Source organism: Phaseolus vulgaris, chromosome 10, assembly GCF_051622355.1.
Source record: "Phaseolus vulgaris cultivar YP4 chromosome 10, ASM5162235v1, whole genome shotgun sequence".
NCBI classification, from domain to species: domain Eukaryota; kingdom Viridiplantae; phylum Streptophyta; class Magnoliopsida; order Fabales; family Fabaceae; genus Phaseolus; species Phaseolus vulgaris.
In genome coordinates this window covers 39,398,962-39,422,078 of record NC_143507.1, presented here as the reverse complement: position 1 = coordinate 39,422,078, position 23,117 = coordinate 39,398,962, and the positions used below count along the sequence as shown (strand labels likewise).

The 23,117-nt window shown below is 31.8% G+C and overlaps 3 protein-coding genes and 1 pseudogene across 8 annotated transcripts; all 4 read right to left on the bottom strand.

Annotated features, from left to right (window-relative positions):
• Positions 1-1,176: 1,176 nt before the first annotated feature.
• Positions 1,177-4,243, bottom strand: LOC137817430 (cytochrome B5-like protein). Its single transcript, XM_068620719.1, has 6 exons — positions 3,752-4,243; positions 3,516-3,632; positions 3,387-3,427; positions 2,596-2,673; positions 2,258-2,349; positions 1,177-1,445 (listed from the first exon to the last, which is right to left on the bottom strand). The coding sequence occupies exons 2-6, from the start codon at positions 3,595-3,597 to the stop codon at positions 1,379-1,381; spliced, it is 360 nt and encodes a 119-aa protein (XP_068476820.1). The 5' UTR covers positions 3,598-3,632; positions 3,752-4,243; the 3' UTR covers positions 1,177-1,378.
• A 1,193-nt stretch (positions 4,244-5,436) lies between these two features.
• On the bottom strand, positions 5,437-7,762 carry LOC137817429 (large ribosomal subunit protein uL18). The gene is made up of 9 exons (XM_068620718.2): positions 7,646-7,762; positions 7,264-7,333; positions 7,086-7,177; positions 6,799-6,925; positions 6,631-6,710; positions 6,441-6,557; positions 6,226-6,360; positions 5,960-6,129; positions 5,437-5,682 (listed from the first exon to the last, which is right to left on the bottom strand). The coding sequence occupies exons 1-9, from the start codon at positions 7,646-7,648 to the stop codon at positions 5,571-5,573; spliced, it is 906 nt and encodes a 301-aa protein (XP_068476819.1). The 5' UTR covers positions 7,649-7,762; the 3' UTR covers positions 5,437-5,570.
• A 6,965-nt stretch (positions 7,763-14,727) lies between these two features.
• On the bottom strand, positions 14,728-22,693 carry LOC137819110 (uncharacterized). 5 transcript variants are annotated; one of them, XM_068622860.2, is made up of 5 exons: positions 22,554-22,693; positions 17,479-17,692; positions 15,956-16,023; positions 15,722-15,818; positions 14,728-15,279 (listed from the first exon to the last, which is right to left on the bottom strand). In XM_068622860.2, the coding sequence occupies exons 3-5, from the start codon at positions 15,962-15,964 to the stop codon at positions 15,155-15,157; spliced, it is 231 nt and encodes a 76-aa protein (XP_068478961.1). In that variant the 5' UTR covers positions 15,965-16,023; positions 17,479-17,692; positions 22,554-22,693; the 3' UTR covers positions 14,728-15,154. The 5 variants fall into 5 exon arrangements, with proteins under 5 accessions (XP_068478961.1, XP_090152859.1, XP_090152861.1 ...); XM_090296733.1 differs by lacking the exon at positions 15,956-16,023; XM_090296735.1 differs by lacking the exon at positions 15,956-16,023 and having other exon boundaries at positions 17,529-17,692.
• Positions 19,453-22,694, bottom strand: LOC137817423 (uncharacterized; annotated as a pseudogene). The gene is made up of 4 exons (XR_016516413.1): positions 22,554-22,694; positions 20,508-22,158; positions 20,017-20,413; positions 19,453-19,931 (listed from the first exon to the last, which is right to left on the bottom strand). The product of XR_016516413.1 is annotated as an uncharacterized LOC137817423 (transcript).
• Between the last annotated feature and the right edge of the window lie 423 nt (positions 22,695-23,117).

Sequence of the window (23,117 nt, the reverse complement as noted above, 5' to 3'; positions counted from 1 at the left end):
TTTTACCCAATCTATAAATTGGTCTAACATTATATATTATTTGAAAGATGAAAAAATTAACAAGGTAAATTGCGCAAAGTTTTATATCTACTTTGACTTTACTAGTTGACACAAAAAGTTATAATTATTACTATACTCTATAATATGCAAATAGTAAGGAGAAAATCATTTATAACATACTCTCTAACATATTATTCGTTAAATTTTATTAAAAACTATTAACTCATAAATGAAACTAATTAAATGAGAAGTGAAACTTGTGAATTTCAATAAATTTGAAATGATAGTAAAATGTGTTCATAATAGTGTAGTGTTAATATTTTAATGGAGCAATTAGGAAAGGGAAGTTGGAACCATGCATTCCTTTTTGTCAACCAAATTTTTTTTTTATTGCATATTCTTCACATAGATAGATTACCAGAAAGTGGCACCAGTTTTCACATACTTGAGAGGAAAACATTTGTATGGAAAGAAAGAGTTCCCTACAAAAGGCTCATTCCTCACTTTTTTGTCCAAATGTTTATTCCGATTGCATATGAGTAATCAAAAAATGGTTTCATTCAGCATACAAAGTTTCTCTCTATTTTGTCATGTGTCTCTGCACCAAATTTTGAGGCACAATGGCTTGTACTTTTGAAGCATGTGTGTTGGTAAATCAATTAATATTATTGTAGTGATTCATATTTGATAGAACCATATTTTTTTTAGGCAAAACGCTTGTTCCATAAAAAAGTACCTTTTACAACATATTCAATCCCATATAAGACAATTTATGAACAACTGAGAATTGCTAAACAGATAGAATTTGACATTCACATCAAATCTTTAATTCCATTTCCCCATCACACACAGTACATAACTTTTCCTTTGTTTTAATAGTTGGGCAGATCCAAATCATTGGTTAGACATTCTTAAAATTCAAGTATGTATTGATTTTATTTTCAGCACTATCACATTTTGTATATCAAATAATATTTTGGCTCCTGAAATTAAAGACTAAACCATAAATGCAGATTTTCTAAAATCTGAAAAATAAAATTGCAAATAATAAAATAAGAAAACCATAATCATGGATAATAAAAGTAACAAATTTTTAATTTAGTTTAATATTTTTGTATAATATGAAATTTGTCTATATCAATAAACTATGGATAAAGTAAATCAGAGAAAAGGAAATTGCAAGAGGAAGGGGAGGCCTCATTTCATGCTCAATTATATCAAAATCATGCATTCCGACCGCAACACCTGAATTACTGTCTAATGAAGATAAAATGATCAGACAAGGAATGAAAATTTGGGGAGATAACAAGGACTAAAATGTTGAAATTCCCAAATCATACATCTCTTGAACATTAAAATTCTGGAACTACTGACTAAGCTATTGCTCCAAATCTCCAATGTAGAAGTCTTCAATCATGTCAAAGACTCGAGTTGCATGTTGTGGTCTGCAAAGCAAATGTAAGAAAAGTGACAGATGAAGAGAGATTTTTGTACTTCATCACTAAAACAAATTTGGAAAAGCAATTACAAATACAGACATGATCAAGCAGAGGATTGAGATTTGTTACAAACGCAGATTCTCAATTCTCACTATAGCCTAGTTCAAAAACTGAAATATGATCAAGTCACATTGCATCTGTATTAAGTAAAATAAACTAAATTGTTTGATAGGGAATACAACTGGTATCAGCAAACTGATCACAAAATGTCAGAAGCCTTTTATGATCAACAGCTGGTAGAGCATGTCAAAGATAAAATCATGTGAAGTACTTATTTCGACGATGAGGAATGGGTTGATGTTGAATTTGATACATAATATGAAGAAGGAACTATGATGTTATGTTTGTAGCTGTAATCATGTTCACGTAACAGTTTATTAATTTATTAACAGTATCTCTTGTATTGACCAGATAACCTTCAACAGAGTCTACGAAGATTATTGGTATAACAGGACAAGGTGATGAATTAAGCACGAAATGCTATATTGTATTCAATATTGAAGTACACATTATTAGATCTTAAACAATCCATGCGCTTTCACCTAAGTATTAGCTTAAGCTTTTATGACAGTCAGTTCATGCCATACATAATGAGTTAATATGAATCTAACTCAGCATGTTCATACCAAGAGGGAAGGAAGAAATGTTTTATAGGCAAATTTGAGAAAAAAGAAATGTGAAGTAAGAAAACAAATAATAAATATAGATAAATATCTTCATTACAGATAAGTAATGCATAAAAAGTAATTAATGCATACCCAAAAAATCCTTCAGTTGAATCATCTCCAGCATGTGCTAGAATGGCATCACCACCTGGATGTTCTTCCACATAAGAGGTAACATCATATACCTACAGTGTAAAGAAAACCCAAGAAATGTAAACTATGAATCTCAGTGATAAAAATGGCAAATCATAACATTACCAGCTAATTTAGTTAAAGCATTAGGATTGAGCTAGTGATGATGGATTTGGATACTTTGATGAGGTTTCAAACTTCAAACCTCATTAACACTACTGTACCAAAAACAAATAATGTAGAATAGATAGGATTGAATTGAGAACATAATATTTGATATGGAAATAAAAAGCTCATACCTTTTTCTTGATGATTATCCAACAATCTGTTCTCTTGTTATGCAATGAAACTTCCGTTTTACTGTAGGATTTTGATGCCTACAAGCAGAATACAGAATACAATGCACGATACCAATTAGATAAAAAAACTATCACGCAACTAAAGAGCACACATTTTAATCTTTCTTTAGGGAAAGTCTAAGCTGAATAGATGGAGACTCAATAAGAAAGGTTGTGAAGAATAGCATCCCTAATGTTAATTCCCTTTAGCCTCTCTGAATTTCAAAATTTCAACACGAAGCAAAAACTAGGAAAACTCAACTCATTAACACTATACACAACTCAAATAAGGAAAACGTCTAAAGTCATATCATTAAGGAGGAATGTAACACCATTCTCATTGAAACTCTTTTCCACACTCTTATTATAGGGTGAAATCCTTTGAGGACCCACAACAAGCCATATCACATTTCTATCAGTCGAAAACATAAACTTATAATTTAACGAATATTTTGCGAGCATTTTTCGTCAACATCAACACAAATCTTCTTTCTTTTAGAGTATGGTTTGAGCATTTGAGCAAAATGGCCAAAAGACACCAAATCTTAAGAAACCCACTTCACCAAGTGCCTGAGTAACGAAACCAACACATTACAACACTTATTTATCTTAATTTCAACTAGATCCGAAATGTGATTTGAACAAAGCTCATTAATTATCCTATTCTATCATCTATAGAAATAGGTGCAGAATTCACAGCAGAATCCACAACAAAACGCTAGAAAAAGCACGAGCTACAGTAAGTAAAATACCTTATCATTGTTTAAGCTGGCTTGAGCTTTTCCCTTATGCCCTGAGAAAAGGTAACTACACCCAGTAAGCACATGCATACACAAATTTCAAAAGCACATTGCGTATCGCAGCATAATAATGAAGAGAACCAGATTTGCGGTGTCGTGGGTTGAAAAGAAGAACAGCGAGGAAGAGGCCCAGAAGCAATGCAAGTGCAGTCAGCAATACCATAATTCAAAGTCGGAAACTTTTGCTCTTAATCCAATCTGCAATGGAGAAATCAAGAAAAGGGCATGCGTATATTTAGCACACTTCGTGTTCATAAATAGTTACAAGCAATTTCAGAGGAGCGAGAGGAAAAAAAAGTAGCACAATCTGCACTCACCAATGAGAAGTTGAAAGCAGAATATTATCAAAATCTTGGTTTATTTTCGGAGGTTCTGATTTTGGATCTTTTGTTAGTGTTTATTTCCGTGTTTCTCTGTCTTAGATTTGGTGTGCAATTTGCGATCTGCAGTCGTCGTGAATCGTCCACTCCTGAATGTATGCGCACTTGGATTCCTGCCCCAATTTCTCCAAACTCGTTTTTGGCAAATTTTTGGTTTTCAATTTCGCTGGTGGTGCCTTTTACCTCTCGATTATAATAGAATTTATAAAAAGGTTGAAGTGCAAATTATAATTTAATTTTAAATTTTAACCACGATAGCAACTTTATTCATTTTTTTTTTCTTCTCCTTTAAGTGATATTTGAGAAGTTTATTCAGACACCCTCTTTCTTCTCTACTCTCTACCCAACCATAGTTCCTACTTGTTATTGCTATCATAGTTTGAAAATAAAGCCAAAACAATTATAATTTCTCTTGATATGCGAAAACTTGGCCAAAACTAATAGTGTGAAAGATATGTATTACAGAGTACTCGTTATTTTCCAAATTTCATTTCATTAGAAGAACATGATTCATAAAAATCAATCAATACTCGCTACATTAGAATAGTAATGCAGGGCAAGAGAGGTTAGAGAATAAGAAAGGAAAGTTCTCACACAGAAACCACTCTTAATCATGAATACGATTAAATGATAAATCTGATCTTATATGAATGTTTTAGCTTTTCAATTGTAATTGTTGCAGTTATAATTCAAAAATGATTGAAATATACATTAATCAGAATAAATCAATTATAATCTAATAGAATCACTGATATTAATTATAAATAAGCAATTCAAACACTGAAAAATCAATTATCATCGAATAGAATAAAAGATATTAATTCAGAATAAGCAATTCCAATAGATTTTGATATTAATTCTGAATAAGCAATTCAAACACTGAAAAATCAATTATCATCGAATAGAATCGAAGATATTAATTCAGAATAAGCAATTCCAATAGATTTTGCACAAGTGACCTTCTGTTAACGTTTATTTTCGAAAACTTTTCATACTCATATTTTTCAAACTATATATCATTCAGATTTCGAAAAGCTTCTGCTAGCATTTTGCGTTTTGGAAAACCTTCCATCTTTGTATATATTTTAATCGTTGAAACATAACTATGTTTTAAGTGAGATATATTTCATTAAAGACATATTTCATCAAGACAGAATCAAGATAAGTAAGATATTATCTTAAAAATCTGTTAATATTTGAATTTCGAAAACTTTTCAGAATGATTCAATTGACACATATTGAAAGAAAACTTTGATTCTGCAAAAGAAATAGCTTTGAACAATGGTAGAATTACGGACATCACCGTGAATAAAAGAGCTTGACAAAACAATCCTAATCAAAGAATAAATCTAAATAAAACAGAACAAAAACAAATAATGCACATAGTTTCTCTCTGTATGTGCTAATCACTAGATATGTGTTGTGTTAATTATATCGCATGGCTTTGAATAAGATTTTCAGTTAAGGAATGGTGGTTGTTTAACATTTCTTTATGGATACCGCATGCGGTGGTTAAGCTAAGATGATTTACAATTTCAGATTCTTAAATTAAAAATAAAATAACTTCTAGTAATAATCAAGGTTGAAATATAAATTAAGCAGGGACAACTCCACTCCAAAAAAGTATCGAACCAAAATTTGTGATTAAGAAAATAAACAGTAGAAGTAAATAAATCAATTTTGTAAGGTTTCTCTAAATGCAAACTTAAGATAGCTCCTACTAATGCAGCACTTAGACTCTATCAATAATGAACTTTCACTCATCATCTTCATCTTCATCGTCGTCACCAGCAGCGGAGTTGAGAGCCTGCAAGCGAGCAACCAACTTGGCCTTCCTCTCTTCATAGGTAAGCTTCTTCAGGTTGTACCTATGAAACAATGTAAATGCTTTTAGAAACATTCTAGAATCAGCAAATAGTAAGTCTAAATTACCGGAAGTCCAGACCAGATGTTCTAAATGCCAAAGCAAACAATAAGCACACACTAGATAAAAAAAACATGAATAACTTAAATATACTACCAATCCTGAAATTGGAACAAAAAAACTTGCCCGAAATCAAAATGTATATAGATAGATGTATATATAGGTGCACATTCATCAAAAGAATCGATAAGCTTTCTCAAAAATATCGTAGTGATATTTACCTCTTGTGCTCCTTTGGTGTCTCTTTCTCAGATTTCTTGAAAGTAGGATCTGCTCGGATGGCAGCATGAACCTTCTTGTAGAGATCCTCCAGACAATCAGCCTCTATCCCGCGCTTGATATATTCGCTGAAGTGTGTCTGGTATTTTTCTGGCTCATCTTCGATCAACGTCTGCAAAAAAATATACAACAGTTTGGCAATATTATTTTTTGAAATTGAGCTAAAACATTCCACCCAGCATGATGCCAAATAAAATCTCCACCATACCTTCATATAAGAAGCAACATGTCCACCAAAAACATATTTGCGGTGAATATCAACATCAAGCTCCTTCTTATCCTTATCAAATCCAGCAAACCTTTTGTCACTGTGAGGAATATCCAAACCCCCATCCAAAGCGCCCTGTCAACCATTACAATTATTCAATCTGTCAACTAATAAAACAAAAAGCACACCAAATAGTATTGCATATAATAGATTACCTTAAGAGCACCAAAGACACGGTTTCCTGTTGTAGTCTTGATAAGACCAACATCAAGGAGAGCACGGAATGGCCTCCTGGTATCAGCAGGTTCAACTGAATAATCCTCTCCAGTGGCCTAAAAAGGAAACAAATTAACTACATAAGATGTGACAACAAATATAAACACAGAGCATAGCAAACTCCTGTACCTCGACATTTCCTTCATACTCCTCGTCCATTTCAAGCTTTTTAAGCACACGTCGTGCCAACAAAAGCCCAGTGCAATAAGCTGGACACAGACACAAAAGCGTGAGAAACAGTCACAAAAAAACTCGAATGATAAGAGGGTTGGGGAGACAGACTTTCTAAGAAAATACCTGCAGCATAGTTTGTAAGGCCTACTTCGAGACCATAGCGTGGCAGCTCATTTGCATATGCTGCAGCAAGGACAATATCGCCAGCAATGCTAGCAGATGTTATTTGGGCGATGATGTCCTTGTTGGTCTAATAACATGGTCAAGGTTTTCATACAAAAATATATGCCAGTAAAATAACTTCAGGTAACAATATGATAAGCCCAAGTATTTCTTGCTATAAAAATAAGACCATTAATAAATTTAGGAAACTAAAACCATCTCTTCTTCATAACATTAAAGTAGGATACAAATCGAACCACAAAGCGATATTTTGGGGTGTTGTACTTGTTCTTATCCTGGTTAATCAACCGAATCCTGGCTCGGTAATCGGTTTTCCCCTCTGCAATGATTAAAAATCACAATCATGAAAATGTTTGCAAGAAACATCATAGACATTAAACAAAAAAAGCAAAACAAACAAATCACCTCTTCTTCTCTTGAACTTCACTTGATATCTCTTGAAGTAGGCCCTTGATTTCTGAGCCTTAACAAAAACCTTTAATATGAACCAAAAAATTGTTGAAACAGATTGTCAGAAAAGAGGCATAGATAGCCACACACCAAGCAGAGTTTAATTCAAAATACACCCATTACAAGATACAAAATGCTTTAAAACTCATAACAAAATACAAAAAGCACAATGGGTCGCAGGAAGCAAAACTCCACCATACTGAAACTTTCGCCTTGAACTATTAACAGTCACAAACTATAAAACCAAAACATGGTAATGTGACGAAACTTAATCATGGATAAGTGGAAATCAGATTCCGCAACGAAAGATGCTACGATGATGAAAGAAAATACGCACCATTGCCGCTGAGCTTGATCTCTTCCCCGAATGTGACTGTGATGGAAAGGAGAGAGATTTAGGGTTAGCAAAATGACCTTGCTTATAAAACGCTGTGTTTTGGGTGGGTTTGTTAGTAGTCCCTTTAGGGTTTTGTAGGCCCAAATATATTAGATTTTTTGGTTAAGCTGGACCAGTCCCTTCGATTTTTTAGTATTTCTTCCTGCACCCCATAAGTTGTACGTGCACCCCTTTATTCTATAAACCCAAGGCTGTTTCTTCCTGCGAAACAGTCTATACCCAAACACCTTTTTTAAATTTTTTTCAATTCCTCTTAGTGGAATCCAAAGCCTCTAGATTACGAAATTTAGAATATAAAAATTTAAATTTTATGTATTTTTTATTTTACAATCTACAATACAAAATTATATTATTGATTATGTAATTTAAAATATAAATATATTTGTGGATTGTGATTTTATATTTTGGATCGTGTAATTCAAAATATAAATTTGTATTTTGTACAGGGCTTGCAAAAGTATATTAGGAAAGATTTTAATATTATTGTTTCGATGAATTTATGTGCTTTAATAATTTAGCTAATTAATTGTTGTACATGAAGGATTAGAAAAAAAAAATATATTACTCTCTTAATGTTACAGAAAAAAAAATGTATTAACATACACGGTGAATAAGTTTTTGGACGTGTAAAATATATTTGGACCGTTAATTTAAAAAAATATTAAATATGTCTGTAGAATTTTGTTTATTAATTTATTCATCTAAATTTTAAATACATCTTTTAGTTTTTATTAATAATAACAATAGAAGAAAAGTTAATATGAATAATTTAAAAAAAAAAAAATGTCCGTTTCTATAAATTAAAACTTGAATTGTTCCATTTTTTATAAATTTTAAAAAATGAGTTATGCAAGGCAAATTTAAGTAATTGTTTTAGGCTAGATTCTTCCTGTTGCTTATGAATTGGGACATACTCTATCTCTTTTCAAATTTTCAAAATTACTCTTATTTTTTAAATAAAAATATGGATGAATTTAAGAAATTGTTTTAGGCTTGGTAAAATTAACTATGATTAAGTAAGCATGGCAAAAATGAATGCATCTTTACTGCAATCAATATTGTTGAACAATTCAATGTGTATGAAGATACAATCACAGCAGTGCTTTCACAAGCAAGAGGAATATTTTTTTTTATATGGATATGGTGGTATATGAAAAACATTTACATGGATAACATTGTTCATTGCCATTAGATCTAAATGAATAATTGTGTTAAATGTAACGTCTTTCACAAAGAAAAGTTATTTTGTAATCATGATTTTGTATTAATAAAATAATCCTATTTAATCATTGATATATTTCAATGTTTGAAAAATATAGAAGTATGGAATTTTAAATTAATATATTTGATTCTATTTAATAATAATTATCTATTTCGATTAATGTATATTTCAATCATATTTGAAGTGTAAAAATCTTCGGTCTAAAAGTTTTTTTTTGGAACGTCTAATGCCAAAATGATGGAGAGCAAATAGAGATTTGTGCAATCTTAAAGACTTGCGGTTTACAAGCTTAACAATCATCATTTCTAAAGATATATAAAGGATTTAATGTCAGCAAAAAAAAAATACATTTACAAAGTCTATTAATCATTCAAGTTGTGTTCTTAAATAATTGTAAATACTTCATTCAGTAAAGTATACCTAATAAGCTTATATTGTTTCTCTTTGAGAGTGATTTTCTCATATCTTGAGAGGTCGACAAGACTAAAACTGGTTTTGGAGAGATTTGTGTACTCGTGTAACCTGTAGAGGTTTGAGTATTTATTGTAATCCTTTGCGATTCCTCTTAAGCAGCTAAGGGAGAACTGGACATAATCCATGGTTTGCGATGAACTTGTACAAAATCAGTGTTGTGCTTTTCTCTTTGCTCTTAGACGCCTTTCTTGTGTAATGTAATTATCTTTGAAATTTTAGTTTAGACTCTATTCAACCCCCTTCTAGAGTCGGTTGTTCCTACAATTGGCATCAAGGTTAACCTCAAGATTAGTTCTTCACCAAACTTGAGGAAATATCCTTGGTGAACTCAACGAAATTTGAAGGACAAGCTATTAACGGTCCCTTATTTTAAGGGTGTGAAGTATAAATTGTGAAAAGTGAAGATGATTGTTTTCTTGGTATTCCGCTATTAATTAACCCTTATTTAAGGGTGTGAAGAATAAATTGTGAAAAAGTGAAGATGATTGCTTTCTTGGTATCTCTAGATGTTATAAAGGAAGATACTCCTTTCCAACTTGATTCCCTTGATAAACTACTTCGTAAATTTTGGGATAAAAAACAAATGTACAAATATCAGCTGAACGCCAAAGCTAGTAATAACTGTATGATAACTTTCAATTTTTTAGTATTTTTTAATACTAATTGTATTTCCTTAAGGTTTATTTTTTCATTTTTTGTTTTTAGTTTAGATTTATATTTTCTCCAAAAAAAAGTAGAACGCATAAAAATTTCATTTTATAATTTTTATTTTGCATAAATCATCTAATGTAATATTTTAATCTTTTGAAGAGATGATTTGGAGTTGTAATTGACCTAAGAATAATGGAAGAAGTTATTGAATAAGGAAAACTTGGAAATAGAGAGCTCAAATGATGAAAAAATGCATAAACGGGCTCTAATATGTCAACAATAAAAGAGAAAGTTGCAAAAATTAATTAGGATATTAACAATTGGGGTCACTAATTATTGAAGTTGAAACTCATTACAATGTAAAAACTCTATAAATAGAATTAATTACATAGTACAATAGAGATAGAGAGTTAGATAAATTAGAATATAGGATATTCAGAAAAAGTCACAAAAATGAGTTAAAGAAATTTTCAGTTTTTTGTACTTCAGTTTCTCTATTTTCATTTTTCTAATTCCAATAGAAGTTCTTAATTTTTTTTTAATATATTCGTTCGTCATTTCTCTTTCGTTTATCTTATTCTTTTTAGTGTTTCTCGTTTGAAATTTATTCAAGTTTTGGTATTTAGGTTATTTGCGAAACTGAATCATGTTTGGCGATTGTCTGTTTCATGTTTCTTTCTTTAATTTTATAGAATTTTATTTTCAACTAAAGTATTTCTCTAAAGAATATGCAAAATGATTAGTTTTTTTGAAAGTTTGTACGTTATTCTATTAGTTAACAAGAACTCTAGATATAGGTTCTTACAAATTGAAGGTAAGAACATTAACCATGATTTACGTTTTCATTTTTTTTGTAATCCAAAACCAAATATCAGTTTATTACTTAGTTGGTTATAAGTTTTTTTGCACTTTAATTTTCTAACATTTTAATTTTCAACAATTTACATTTCTAACAATTTAATTTTCTAGCAATTTATCTTTCTTGTCATTTACGTTTTCTCCAATTTATGTTCAACTTCATTTTTCTGTCTGTAAACAATTGTTCTAAGATTATTTGATAATTAAGTGAAGGTCATATTGTATAGGTTATGTTAGACACTCTAGCTCGCGATTGCATTCTAGATTGTCCAACGTGATTATTTATTACTTTTCTACATAAATTATGCATAAACCGCATTTGTTGGTCGGATTCGCGATCGCATGTTAGATCATTTATTCTAGTTGCATTTTGCATATTTATACTTTTTTGTCTAAACTTCATTTCATTGCATTTTTACGTTTGTTTTTACATTTCTTGTTTCAATTCCAATTTTTCCCTTTTAATTTATATACAAAAGATTTCACACAACTAATTTCATTTGCTACATGTATTTATTTGAGAATTCGACCTAAATTAAGCCTATATTACATTAGGAGAACTTAGTTTTATTTTGGTATCTGGATGCGACTAAACAGGCTTTATCAGATGGTGTCGTTGTCAGAGATAACGTGTCAATTGAAGTTCTTTGTGTCTTTTGTTTTAATTTATTTATTTTTGTTTTCATGAAAAAAATTTCACCTTCCACTTTAATTGATATTTGTTTTGCTAACAATTCTTTCTTTCACAAAATACTAATTAGACGGTTTGAAAGAGGTATATGACTAGAAATAAACGAGATATACTATACCCTTTAGACCCTAAGATTGAAAGGACCTCAAGAGATTGAATAATGTAATAGAGGGTAACCATATGATTTTTTATACTTCTTCAAGCTCAGAACTGGAACACCTTGAATAAGAATCAATGGCGGCGAACAGTGAAAGAACCTTGAAAGAGATTGGTAACCCAATTATTGGCTATCAACCATTATGCATTCAGATGCCAATCATGCATGAGGGGACACTTAAACACGAACTCAAGTTCATGTTGGAAAAGATTCAGATGCCATTAATACATTTGCTTCCAAAATTTCATGGCCTAGTTGGAAAAGATATTCACAAACATCTTAAGGAATTTCATGTAGTATGCTCAACCATGAAACCAACTTATATAATTGAGGACCTGGTGAAGATGAAGGCATTTCCATTTTCGCTGAATTAGACAACGAAAGATTGGATTTATTTGTAGTCAACCCCAATAACTACTTGGACTACAATGAAAAGAATTTGTTAGAAAATTTCTTTCTAGCTTCAAGGACAACGTCTATCAGAAAAGAAATAAGTGCTATACTAAAATTGAATGGGGAAAACTTGTATGAATATTAGGAAAGGTTCAACAAGCTATGTGCTGTGTGCCCAAATCATCAGATCAATGAACAACTATTAATTCAATACTTTTATGAAGGTCTTTTACCAATAGAGAAAGATGTTATTGATGCATCAAGTGGAGAAGCACTGATGGACAAGATGCCAGCAGCAGCTCGCTACTTGATCTCCAACATGTTGAGAAATCACAACAATTCAATAAGAGGGACGCCTTAAGATCGGTGAACGAGTTGTCCACAAATTTGAACTCATTCCCATTCCCTAAGGTGCAGAGACTACAATCAAATGGAGCAGCAGTTCAATCCCTTTTCAAACATATATAATCCATGGTAGGGAGAATATTCCAATATGAAGTATGGACCGTCTACCTCCAAACCCTGTAAGAATCAGTAAACTCAGCAACAAATGAACTTTCCTCTAATGCAGTACTAACTATTCAACCAAGATTTTTAATGCCTCAGGCAAGGACAACCTCAACAGTTTCAACAACACCAACAACATGTATAGAATAACTCTTTGGAAGAACTTGTAAAACAAAATGCCCTGCATATGCAACAAATCCAACAATCCTATCAACACCTATCTGCCACAATGAATGACTTGAAGATCCAATTGGGGCACTGTAAGTGAACTTAAGCAACAAAATTTTGGAGCAATACCTTCTCAACCCCTGATGAATCTGAGAAGCAATGTAAGTTCTATAACATTGAAAAGCGAGAAAGAATTCAGTGCAGAAAAAGAGAAAATCTCCACTGATCAAACAGCCCCGCTGGAGCAGACAATGTAGAAAATGCCATTACCCTTTCAAACAAGAGCTACAGTAGCACAAAAGAAGCTAGAAGGTGACAAAGAGTTGATGGAGATGTTTCAAAAAGTAGAAATCAACACTCCATTGCTGAGGCTATAAAATAGGTTCCCAAATATGCTAAATTTTTTAAAGAAATTTGTACTTACAGGAACTTGAAAAATACAAAGGTGCAAACGGTCTCAACTTTATGTCAAAACAAAATACCCTAGAAATGTGAAGATCCAGGTAATTTCACTATACTGTGCACTATTGGAGAATTGACAATAGCAAATGCTTTATTAAAGCATTTATCAATGTAATGTCATCAACCATTTATAAAGTACTCAAAGACTTAAAACCCTTCAATGTGATAGTACAACTTGCAAACAGAAGCACTGCCCAACCTCTGGGTGTGCTTTAAGATGTATTGGTGAAGGTCAACCAATTGATTTTTCTAGCTGATTTTTACATTTTGAACATTCAAGAAGAAAACTTCACACATTAATTTAGGGAAGACCGTTCTTAATGACTGCGAAGACGAAAATTAATGTATACAGAGACACTTTATCTCATTGGAATTTGGAGATGATTTAGTTCAGTTCAATATATCCGATGCCATAAAACATCCAATGTAAGATCATTCCATGATTAGGGAAATCTGGAATGTATTACATAAAATTAAAAAAAAAAGATCAATTTTGACATATGGGCATATTGACTTTGGATGCCAAAGTTTTCATTTTAGTAGTTTTTCTTTTCTTTTTAATAGTTTAGTTTTCTTTATGTTTACATTTTCTGTTTTGAATTTTTTCTTAGACATAGTTTTGTTTTGTTTATTTCTTTTCCGGTTGCTAGTATACATGTGCCATTTTGTTTTTAGAATTTGTCTTGTGTTCTTTTGTTTACTAACATTTTATTTGCTGCCGTTGAACCTATGTGCAGATTTCTCACAAATGTTGTATACTTGAACTAGCCCTTATGAAACTTGTGATTCTGGAGGAAGTGCTTAAAGAGCTTAATCATCCTCTTTATGCTATTAATGTGTTGTTTTCTTTATTGCTTTAGTTTGCTGTTTAGATTTCATTTGTTTGTGCCTGATCTGTTCTATTTTGAACTATTTTTACCATTATGATACTGTTTTTTTGTAGTAGATGGTCTCAGTTTAGGTAGAATAAGGAACCGTCTAATAGGGTTTTTGGGTGCGCGTCCAGGGGCTATCTTATAAAGAAGTAAGATAAGAGAATTTATAAAAAGGTTGAAGTGCAAATTATAAGTTAATTTTAAGTTTTAACTACTATAGGAACTTGATTCATTTTTTTTTCTTCTTCGGTAAGTGATATTTGAGAAGTTTATTCAAACAGCCTCTTTCATCTCTACTGTCGACCCAACCATAGTTCCTACTTTTCCTACTTGTTATTGCTATCATAGATTCATAATGAAAATAAAGATAATATGTTCTTCAAAACGAATAGACAAAGAAGGTGACAGTCATGAAGATGAAAAGAAATTAGTGAATGGCCATGATTATGACAGTCAATGGAAACATTGTGGAAGCTGTGATAGTGCCATAAGAAGCAGCCCCGAAATGTGTTTCTCCTTTGCCTGCAGGAGATGAAGTATAGATTGGCTAAAAGCAAAGGTCAATTGAAATTGTAAAAGAGTAGGATTATATCAAAAGACTTGTATACAAGAGGTAAATGTCTTGGAACGAAGCAAATTAAGTTTCTTTTGGTTGAAAATAATGTTACAAACTTGCACTCGTCTTGGTGTTTGTATGTGTATCATATTAGCAAGAAAACAGCGAACACTTCTTCAAGAGTCAAGTAAAATATATAAAAAATTCAAAGCCAGATATCAAAATTGAAGGTCTGTGAGCCATCTCAAAGTTGCATGATTTGGGTCTAGCTGACAAGATGTAGCAATCAATGTTGTTGGATGGACAATACCAGATCCAGATTCATAACATAATAGCTAATCCAATTGATATCATATTATTCCAGTATATTGCCATATAAATCTTGAGTTCTCAAAAAATGACTGGGGGATTTTAAGAAAATGCTTCATACTTGAGTCAGGACCTTTTTCTTTCTTCTGAGTCAATTTGTCTCCAGGGGTTGAGAGCTTGTCTAATTGCCTGAGCATCCGGGGAATTCTCCCAGGCACGCTTTTCCGACTCCAAAACAGTTACTTTATCATCTGTACAAATACAAGGAAAGCAAAAATTGAAACAAAATCAAAATTTTATATAGTCAAAATCCTTTGATGAAAAACAATCATGAGGGTTATCGCAATGCCTAAGATAACAATTATAAATTCTCTTGATAAGCCAAAACAAATATCTAGCAAACCTAAAAGCCACATCCTTTTTTTTTTCTTTTAATCCGCAAAGTGTTAGTTGTTAATATGTTTGTTAGAGGAGTATTCAAATCCACAACCTATCCCACTCTCCCCTTCCATTTTTACCACCAAACCAACCTTCCTCAATAGGTAATCTCAAAAGATCCATATCATATTAACGAGAATGCAAAATTATAATAAATTTAGAAACCGGCTTCCACAAGAGCATAAAATGGAAAATCAAGAAAATGGTAATGCAGGGCAAGAGGGGTTAGAGAATAAGAAAGGAAAGTTCTCACACAGAAGCCAGTTTTGATCATGAACACCTCCATAGAAGCCCCAACCAAAGCAGATACAACCCCAATCTTCAAGTACCAATCAAGAAACTTCATTTTCAACTGAACGAAATGGAAACAATGATTATTGGAGTTAAAATCTGAATAAACAAATGGTTAATTGCAAATCAACACCACTTCTGATCTAACAGAGCTGGACATAGTTAAACTTATAGCTAACTGTTTAAGTACAAACTTACTAGAAGCATTTGAAATAACTACAGCCAGATAAGGAGTAAATTGAAGGAAGCAGAGGACACATGTGATTCTGAAAAATACATTTAAACACTGGAATTGATATCAAAAAAAGATTTTTCACCAAAAGACAAGCGAATAGAGAGTCAGCCAAGATCCAAACGCATGATTAAAAACCTAAATTCTACAATGCTTAATGCTGATTATCAGATTGTCATTGAATTTAACTAAAGCTCGACCTGAAAGAAAGTAATCACTAGCTGTCAAAACGGTTTAAAATAAGAGAGAACGCAGTGCACATATATTCCCATGTATTTCGAGATTTTCCGACAAAAACATCAAAGTGCAGAGGCTTTAGTTCAGTTCTCTCTTATTTATTTTCTTAGGTTACCAAAAAACCGAAAGATAATACAAAGAGAGAGGGGGAAAACTAACTAACAGTCTTTTTCTTTTCTTATTTTCTAGAGAAGGAAACGTAACATTAGAACCGTGGGGAGGGAGGAGATGCAGAAATGGTGAGGGTTGGGCAAGGAAGGAATGAACGGGGGCCAAAAAAAAATGAAGCTTTTTTTATACGACTGAAAAAAAGAGATAAACAATTTATTACATAATAAATTACATAATAGGAGTAAAAAAATAAATTTAAGCCAACAACATTTTACAATTATTTTTTTAAACTAATTGATTATAATTATAACTATTTTATTAATTTTAGATGTTCAATAAAAAGCATTATATAAGAATAAAAATGCATGTGGATATTTTGGAAGCACTGAAAGCTTGGTCAAATATCATTTAGCTACCAATTGCTGCAAACAGTGGTGCAATTGCAAATACCATTGATTTCCTTAATATTCTTATTCTTGAATTTTAAGAAAATAAAATAAATACAAACTGGTCTAGGATAAGTTCTTGAACAGATATAGAAAATTTGAATTGCATTATTTAAATTGATGTAATGAAACATTTGACATACAATTTTAACATGCCAGAATTAAAAAATAATAATTACATTCATAATTGAGTCTATTAAAGGTAGACAATCTACGCTTATAAGCCCTGCCATCAGAGATGGTCTTCAATTATATAATTGTGGGGAAATTAATTATTAATATAAACAAATTTCAAAATACCAGGGAAAGTAAAATAAGGAAAGTGTAGATAAGATCATACCGTGGTGATAAAAGGTAACAAAAAGAAAGATAAAGAAGAATAAGGAATGTGAAATAGTGTTTGCAGATTATACAAGTATTATCAATTATGGTTTAAGTAAAAATGTATGACTTATATGATCAGGATTTCCTGTTTGTAACTGAAACTGCAAACTGTTTTCCAGGTTATAAAAAGACATAAGAATAAACTATTTGGCAACAAGATTTTGCAAACTTATATGCTTAAAGAAATGTCTAAACCTTCTATTTTAGCTTCAAACAGACAATTATTATCTACCTGCCGAAAAACATAAAATAAAAACTATCTAGAGAGATTAAAATTTAAAAATATAAATAAAATAGTGTAACAAAATTACCTTAATCATTTAAAAACATAAGTTCATCAAGCTCTTCACTTTATATTCACCTATTTTGAGGAAGAAGATGAGCCATGTATAGATTATATTCTAAGATCATACATCCTCCAATTCCAAGTTCCAGTCACACCAGACATCCAACTCATTTGATAGAGGAATTCCTTGAAACAGATGCCTTTTTGTGTTAATTCTTCAAATTTACGAGTAAATTTCCCTGTTAGCATCAGTATTTATACAAATAAATATTAAGGAAAAAGAAAAAAGGAAAAAGAAATAGTTGTTTTACTAAACAATCCTTCCCCTTCAGTAACAACTTTTCAGTTCCATCAATGGTAATATAAATACATATATACAGAAGAAAAAATATCAACTTTGATCTTATACAGAAGAAAAATACAGAGAAAATAGAAATCAGAAAGAGTGTGATGAGAGAGATCTTATATATCGGGCAACAGAAGAAAATATCTACCTTGATTTCTCTCTTGGAAACCACCATCAAGTGGTGCAGTACAAAATCTTCCACCAAAGAAGAAAATTGTATAAATCTTTTAATGTCTAGAAAAAATGAATTGGCCTTTGACACTGGAGATATGATGCAAATCAACTAAACTGGTATGTATATATATGATATCTCTCTTTCAACACTTGACCAAATAAGACAATAGAAGAATGCAACAAAGGAAAACTCTCAAAAGGGTATCTTTCTTTCTATTTATTATGTATTTGCAGCAACAAGTTTCACTGTTTGGGAATATGTGAGAGGCAAAGTGCAAACGGTGAAGGAAGCGGAACTAATGCCTCAGACCAAACACCAATTTAAAGGGCGCCACCCCAAAGATGAGAAAATTCAATTCATATAAACATTTTACACCTAATTTCTAGGGTGATGGTATATAAGTATCTCTATATAATAAAGCATTCATTAGCTTTGTTATGCATCCCTGCACCTCTTAAAATTTAAATAAGACCAAAGGGGGGAAGAACATATTCAGTCTGTCCTCTTCAAGAGAACATTTCGAAGTTGAGAAGTTAAGTCAGGGACTCAATGCTCTAAATAAATTTCTGCAGGCAAAAATTACTAAATCAATTTTATGAACAAATCAATATGATGAGGTTTTATGGATTATTTGAATCAGTTTCACTGATTTTCTGATCCAACCAGCCAGTTGGACCCTGTTTGCATAACAGAAATCTAAAAATTAACAGAAAGGGGATGGGAGCAGTCTCCAAAAAGAAAATGTAAATAGTGACAACATAATGATGGTTCTTTTCCAACATCCATAAAAAGTAAGCCAAGTGACGCCACAGGACATATCAAAGTATTAATTGACAGACCCACGCATACAAGGAACATACTTTTCTCATTAACAATTACAACAGAATAGACATACAACAAATTAATTGACTATAAAAGCTATGCCAAGTGCTTGGAGAGATTAGGGTTAGCTCCCCTAACCTCAAAAATCACAAGTCTTAACCATAAAACATAAATAAGTGCTAAGCACTTAAACTACCTCTTTTCCATGGATGGACAGTGAAAATACTTTCAGATTGGGTTTAAAACTCCAAGAGCTAATGGAACTATAATTCATTTTAAGAACCTTTAAATTTAACAGTTCTACTACTTCTTGATAAGAGACTTAAAATAAAAAAGAGTAACAAAGTTTCTTCTCCTGCATATTGGTTGCAGTAATGATATTCTCTTGGTTAGTCATCTACTCGCCATTGCAGCTTCTAGTAATGCAGTCACAGATAACAGAGCAGAAGAAAGGAAGAGAGAGGGAGTGAATAAAATAAAAGGAACGTAAAAAGAGATGTTATATATGCACAGCAATTTGTGCTAGTTGAAAGTCCTCTGGGTCTTCCTAACAGGAAAATTTCCCTATGGTGAGGGGTTCTGAGTTTATTTTGCTGTGAGAGTCCAGCATGTTAAATACCAAAAGCTGTTAGATAAATACAAACTGTTAGATGAGCTAAACCAAACACACAAATATGTGTGAACATATATATATATAGATATAAATTCATAAATGTTTAATACAAAGAAACTATCTAAAAAGATCATTTATATTAATCATAGGATAATCATCATCCTCCAAATGATCTTCATTTTCATTAATATCATCTCTACCATGTCCTTCATCATTATTAGCGTTTGGAGGAACCTCCAAATCATTCATGGATGTAGCAACACCACCTCTACTAGCATCATCTTCTTCAACTTCAAATAAGATGTCTTCATCTAAACCATCAATGATGTCTTCATCTAAATCATCTAAACTTGAATTTGTTTCATTTTCCTCCCCATTCCATTCATCATCAGAAGAAAAATCATCAATATTATAGTCTTTTGTTTTCCTAACATCTTTCTTCTTCATCAATCTTGAATTAGTCATAACAAACACCACATCATTCATGGTTCTTTGGAAACGATTTCTTTTCTTAGTGTGGACCTAAATAATTATAAAATTAATTAACACATCATATTATCATTTAAAAAATAATTATAAAATCAATTTCATAAATTTAAATTCTTACCCTTTCAAAAGCACTACAATTACCCTCACAACCAGACGAACTGCAAGTTAAACTCAATACTGTAATTGCAAATCTTTGTAGTTCCGGATATTCATCACCATATGATTCCCACCATTGTGATGGAGTTTTGGTCTTGAGTGCATGTTGAGCTATCTGACTACCAAACAATCCATACTTGCTCTTGAAACTCTCCATTTGAAAATCAATCTTACTCATCTCATCAATGTCTCCCACTAACCTCTCCAAACAGTCATACATTCCCCGTTTCACCTTATAACCAGCTTCAAACTCAGGATGATAGTGTAACATGGGATTAAAATAATAGCCCGCAGCATGCAATGGCCTATGCAATTGATTATCCCATATTTGATCAATGATTTCCCAAAAGGGAGTGTAGCTAAATAAGATAAAAAATAAACAATTTAATCTCCAAAACAAGTATATATTTCTAAAAAAAAAAATTACAAATAAAATATAAGTGAAAGTATTACCTTTCAGTAACTCCATTGAAAAGACTTTGTATTTTTTTTTTTCGCAATATTCATCTCTTCATAAATAAATCCCATGGCTTCTTTCTCATATGAATCCACCATGCCCAACACCTTAATTAGGGGAAGAGCACCTCTCAAGCAATTCGAAATATTTTTCCAAAATCCTTTGTCCAATATCAAATTTTCCACAAATTGTCCATCTTTAGTTTTTACAAATGGACTGGATTGCCACTCCTTGGATGTGAACATCCTAATGAGTGATCCCTTATTTTCATTCAAGCATCCCAAAGTCAAATAAGATGTGACAAAACGAGTATTGGTTGGTTTTATCAAATCTGTTCCTGTAGTATATTTGTGCAACAAGGAGATAAGATCACTTCTTGAGTAAATGAATGTTTTGATTTTCTTACCATTGGCTATTGTCTCATGATGGAGTGGTATTTTTTTCTCAAAATCTTTCAACATTAGAACAATGCAATGGGTTGCACAAGGTGTCCAATACAAATTTTTCCTCTTTTGCATTAACAATTCCCCAGCTGCCTTATAATTTGCTGCATTATCGATTACAATTTGGATGACATTCTCTTCCCCAACCTCCTCAACAAGTTCATCCATTATCTTGAAATTTTTTTCAGTTGTCTTGCATATGTTAGAAGCGTCAATAGACTTCAAAAAGACAGTCCCCCTTGGACTATTTACTAGAAAATTAAGTATAGTCCTCCTCTTTCTATCCGTCCATCCATCTATCATTATTGTACATCCAGTTTTTTTCCAAAAGAGTTTATGTTCTTCCAGAATCAAATTAGTCTTCTCAACCTCTTGCTTCAAATATTTCACTCTTATTTCATGATATGACGGTGGCTTAAATCCGACACCCTGTTTAGAAACTAAGTCAATCATCCTCTTAAATTCTTCACTGTTTGCTACATCAAATGGAATAGCATTATTGTAGAAGAAGAGAGCAATTGCTTGACATGCCTCCTCCCTCTCACTCTTCTTTAAAATGGAATTAATAGTAGTTTGAGTGCCCCTCCTCTTGAAAATATTTGATGAGTACCTAGTCTCTTCTTGACTTGATCTTTTTCTAGTATTGTCTGAATCACCCATACTATTCATCTAGTTTTGCTGCAGTGAAGTAACAGTATCAGTCCTTCCACTTGCCATTATAATTATCAGCCAGAACAATAAAAACCTAAAACAAAGTAGAGGAACAGTTCGGCAGCCCAGCTGAACTCCAAATATAAAAAGACAAAAGAGCTCTCTTCCTCCCGCAGCGCTAGAAAAATGAAAATAACAGAGAGAGGAACTACAGCAGGACCAGAAGAGCTCCGATCCAGCTACCTACTCACAGGATCGCTCAACCAGCTATCTTCCATGCGAATCAACATGTTTTCTTCTAAAATATAGTAGGATCGTGCACGAGTACCACTCACGATTTTCACAACATTGATTAGGCAGTTAAATGATGATCAGAGCGAAAATCTGACAAACTAATAATCTGACATTGTAATATGTAAGAACAGGGAGCCACTAGAATTTGACCGGCACCAACGGATTTAGACAGCTTGCAGAAGATCAACATTCAAACCTAACCTATATGCTTTTATTGCAAAAGTTGAAAGTTGACATGGAACAAGCCTCAAGCATAGCCCTGCAACAACTTACTCATAACAATTCCCCCATCCATACATAACCAAAATTTACAGCGACAAACAAACCACGGAAACAGACCATCCAAGATGGAAGGAACAATCAAAGAAGTTAAGAATGAAAAACAACTTATCACAAGGACAAACAAATTGGTCTAACAAAGCTCCAAAACTCTATCTAACCTTCTAACTCAGTAACAGTAAAGGCCACAACAACACGTGTCAAATCAGATGGAAACATTTCCTCAATCTGAACTCTCAAACACGTAATCTATGTGGTAATAAGATTAATAATACACACAAAAAATACAATGAGATACCAATTTAGTAATACACAAAAACACGTTTCGTCTTAGTCCTAAGAACACGATGTAGAAGAAATGGAAAGAATTAGGACCTGATTAGAAAAGGAGCAGCGCTAATGGACAGCGACTGCGGGAGAAGCCGCCGTGAAGGTTGCCGGTGAGAAGAATCACGTTTAGGGTTTGCTATGATGCACTGTTTTAGTCAGTTATGCAAAACAGGGGCATAGTGAAGTGACGAATCCAAAGCACATTTTGCTTAGTATAAATTATCTTTTATGTTTATCGTATTTGTTTGCAAAAAATTAATAAAATATCCAATGATAATTTTTTTAAAGTATTTAATAGTATGATTGATAACTAGTAATAAAGAAATTATTTTATAATTTTATCATTTTATTAATAAAAACTAGTCTTTAAAATAGATTAAAAGTAATTAAAGAAATAGTTTCTTTTCTAGTTATATTTTTAAAAAAGTTAAGAAAATTATCTCTAAATAAATAAATATTTTATTATTATTATTAGTTATTAAAAATATAATATTTAATTATATTATAATTTTTTATTACTAATGAAAACTATTTTAGATATAAATAATTTCTAATTTAATTAACATAATAATTAATCTTTAAATTAATTTATATTTAATTAATTTCTTA

What these genes read in the sequence shown, in the direction of transcription:
- LOC137817430 (XM_068620719.1), bottom strand. Translation starts at nt 3,597, where the DNA reads ATGGTATTGCTGACTGCACTTGCATTGCTTCTGGGCCTCTTCCTCGCT. An exon ending in CCCACGACACCGCAAATCTG is followed by an intron (nt 3,428 to 3,515) that starts GTTCTCTTCATT and finishes ACCTTTTCTCAG; the next exon opens with GGCATAAGGGAAAAGCTCAA. An exon ending in CCAGCTTAAACAATGATAAG is followed by an intron (nt 2,674 to 3,386) that starts GTATTTTACTTA and finishes TTCTGCTTGTAG; the next exon opens with GCATCAAAATCCTACAGTAA.
- LOC137817429 (XM_068620718.2), bottom strand. An exon ending in GAAGTTCAAGAGAAGAAGAG is followed by an intron (nt 7,178 to 7,263) that starts GTGATTTGTTTG and finishes TAATCATTGCAG; the next exon opens with AGGGGAAAACCGATTACCGA. An exon ending in ATCGCTTTGTGGTTCGATTT is followed by an intron (nt 6,926 to 7,085) that starts GTATCCTACTTT and finishes CCATGTTATTAG; the next exon opens with ACCAACAAGGACATCATCGC.
- LOC137819110 (XM_068622860.2), bottom strand. An exon ending in CATGATCAAAACTGGCTTCT is followed by an intron (nt 15,280 to 15,721) that starts GTGTGAGAACTT and finishes GTATTTGTACAG; the next exon opens with ATGATAAAGTAACTGTTTTG.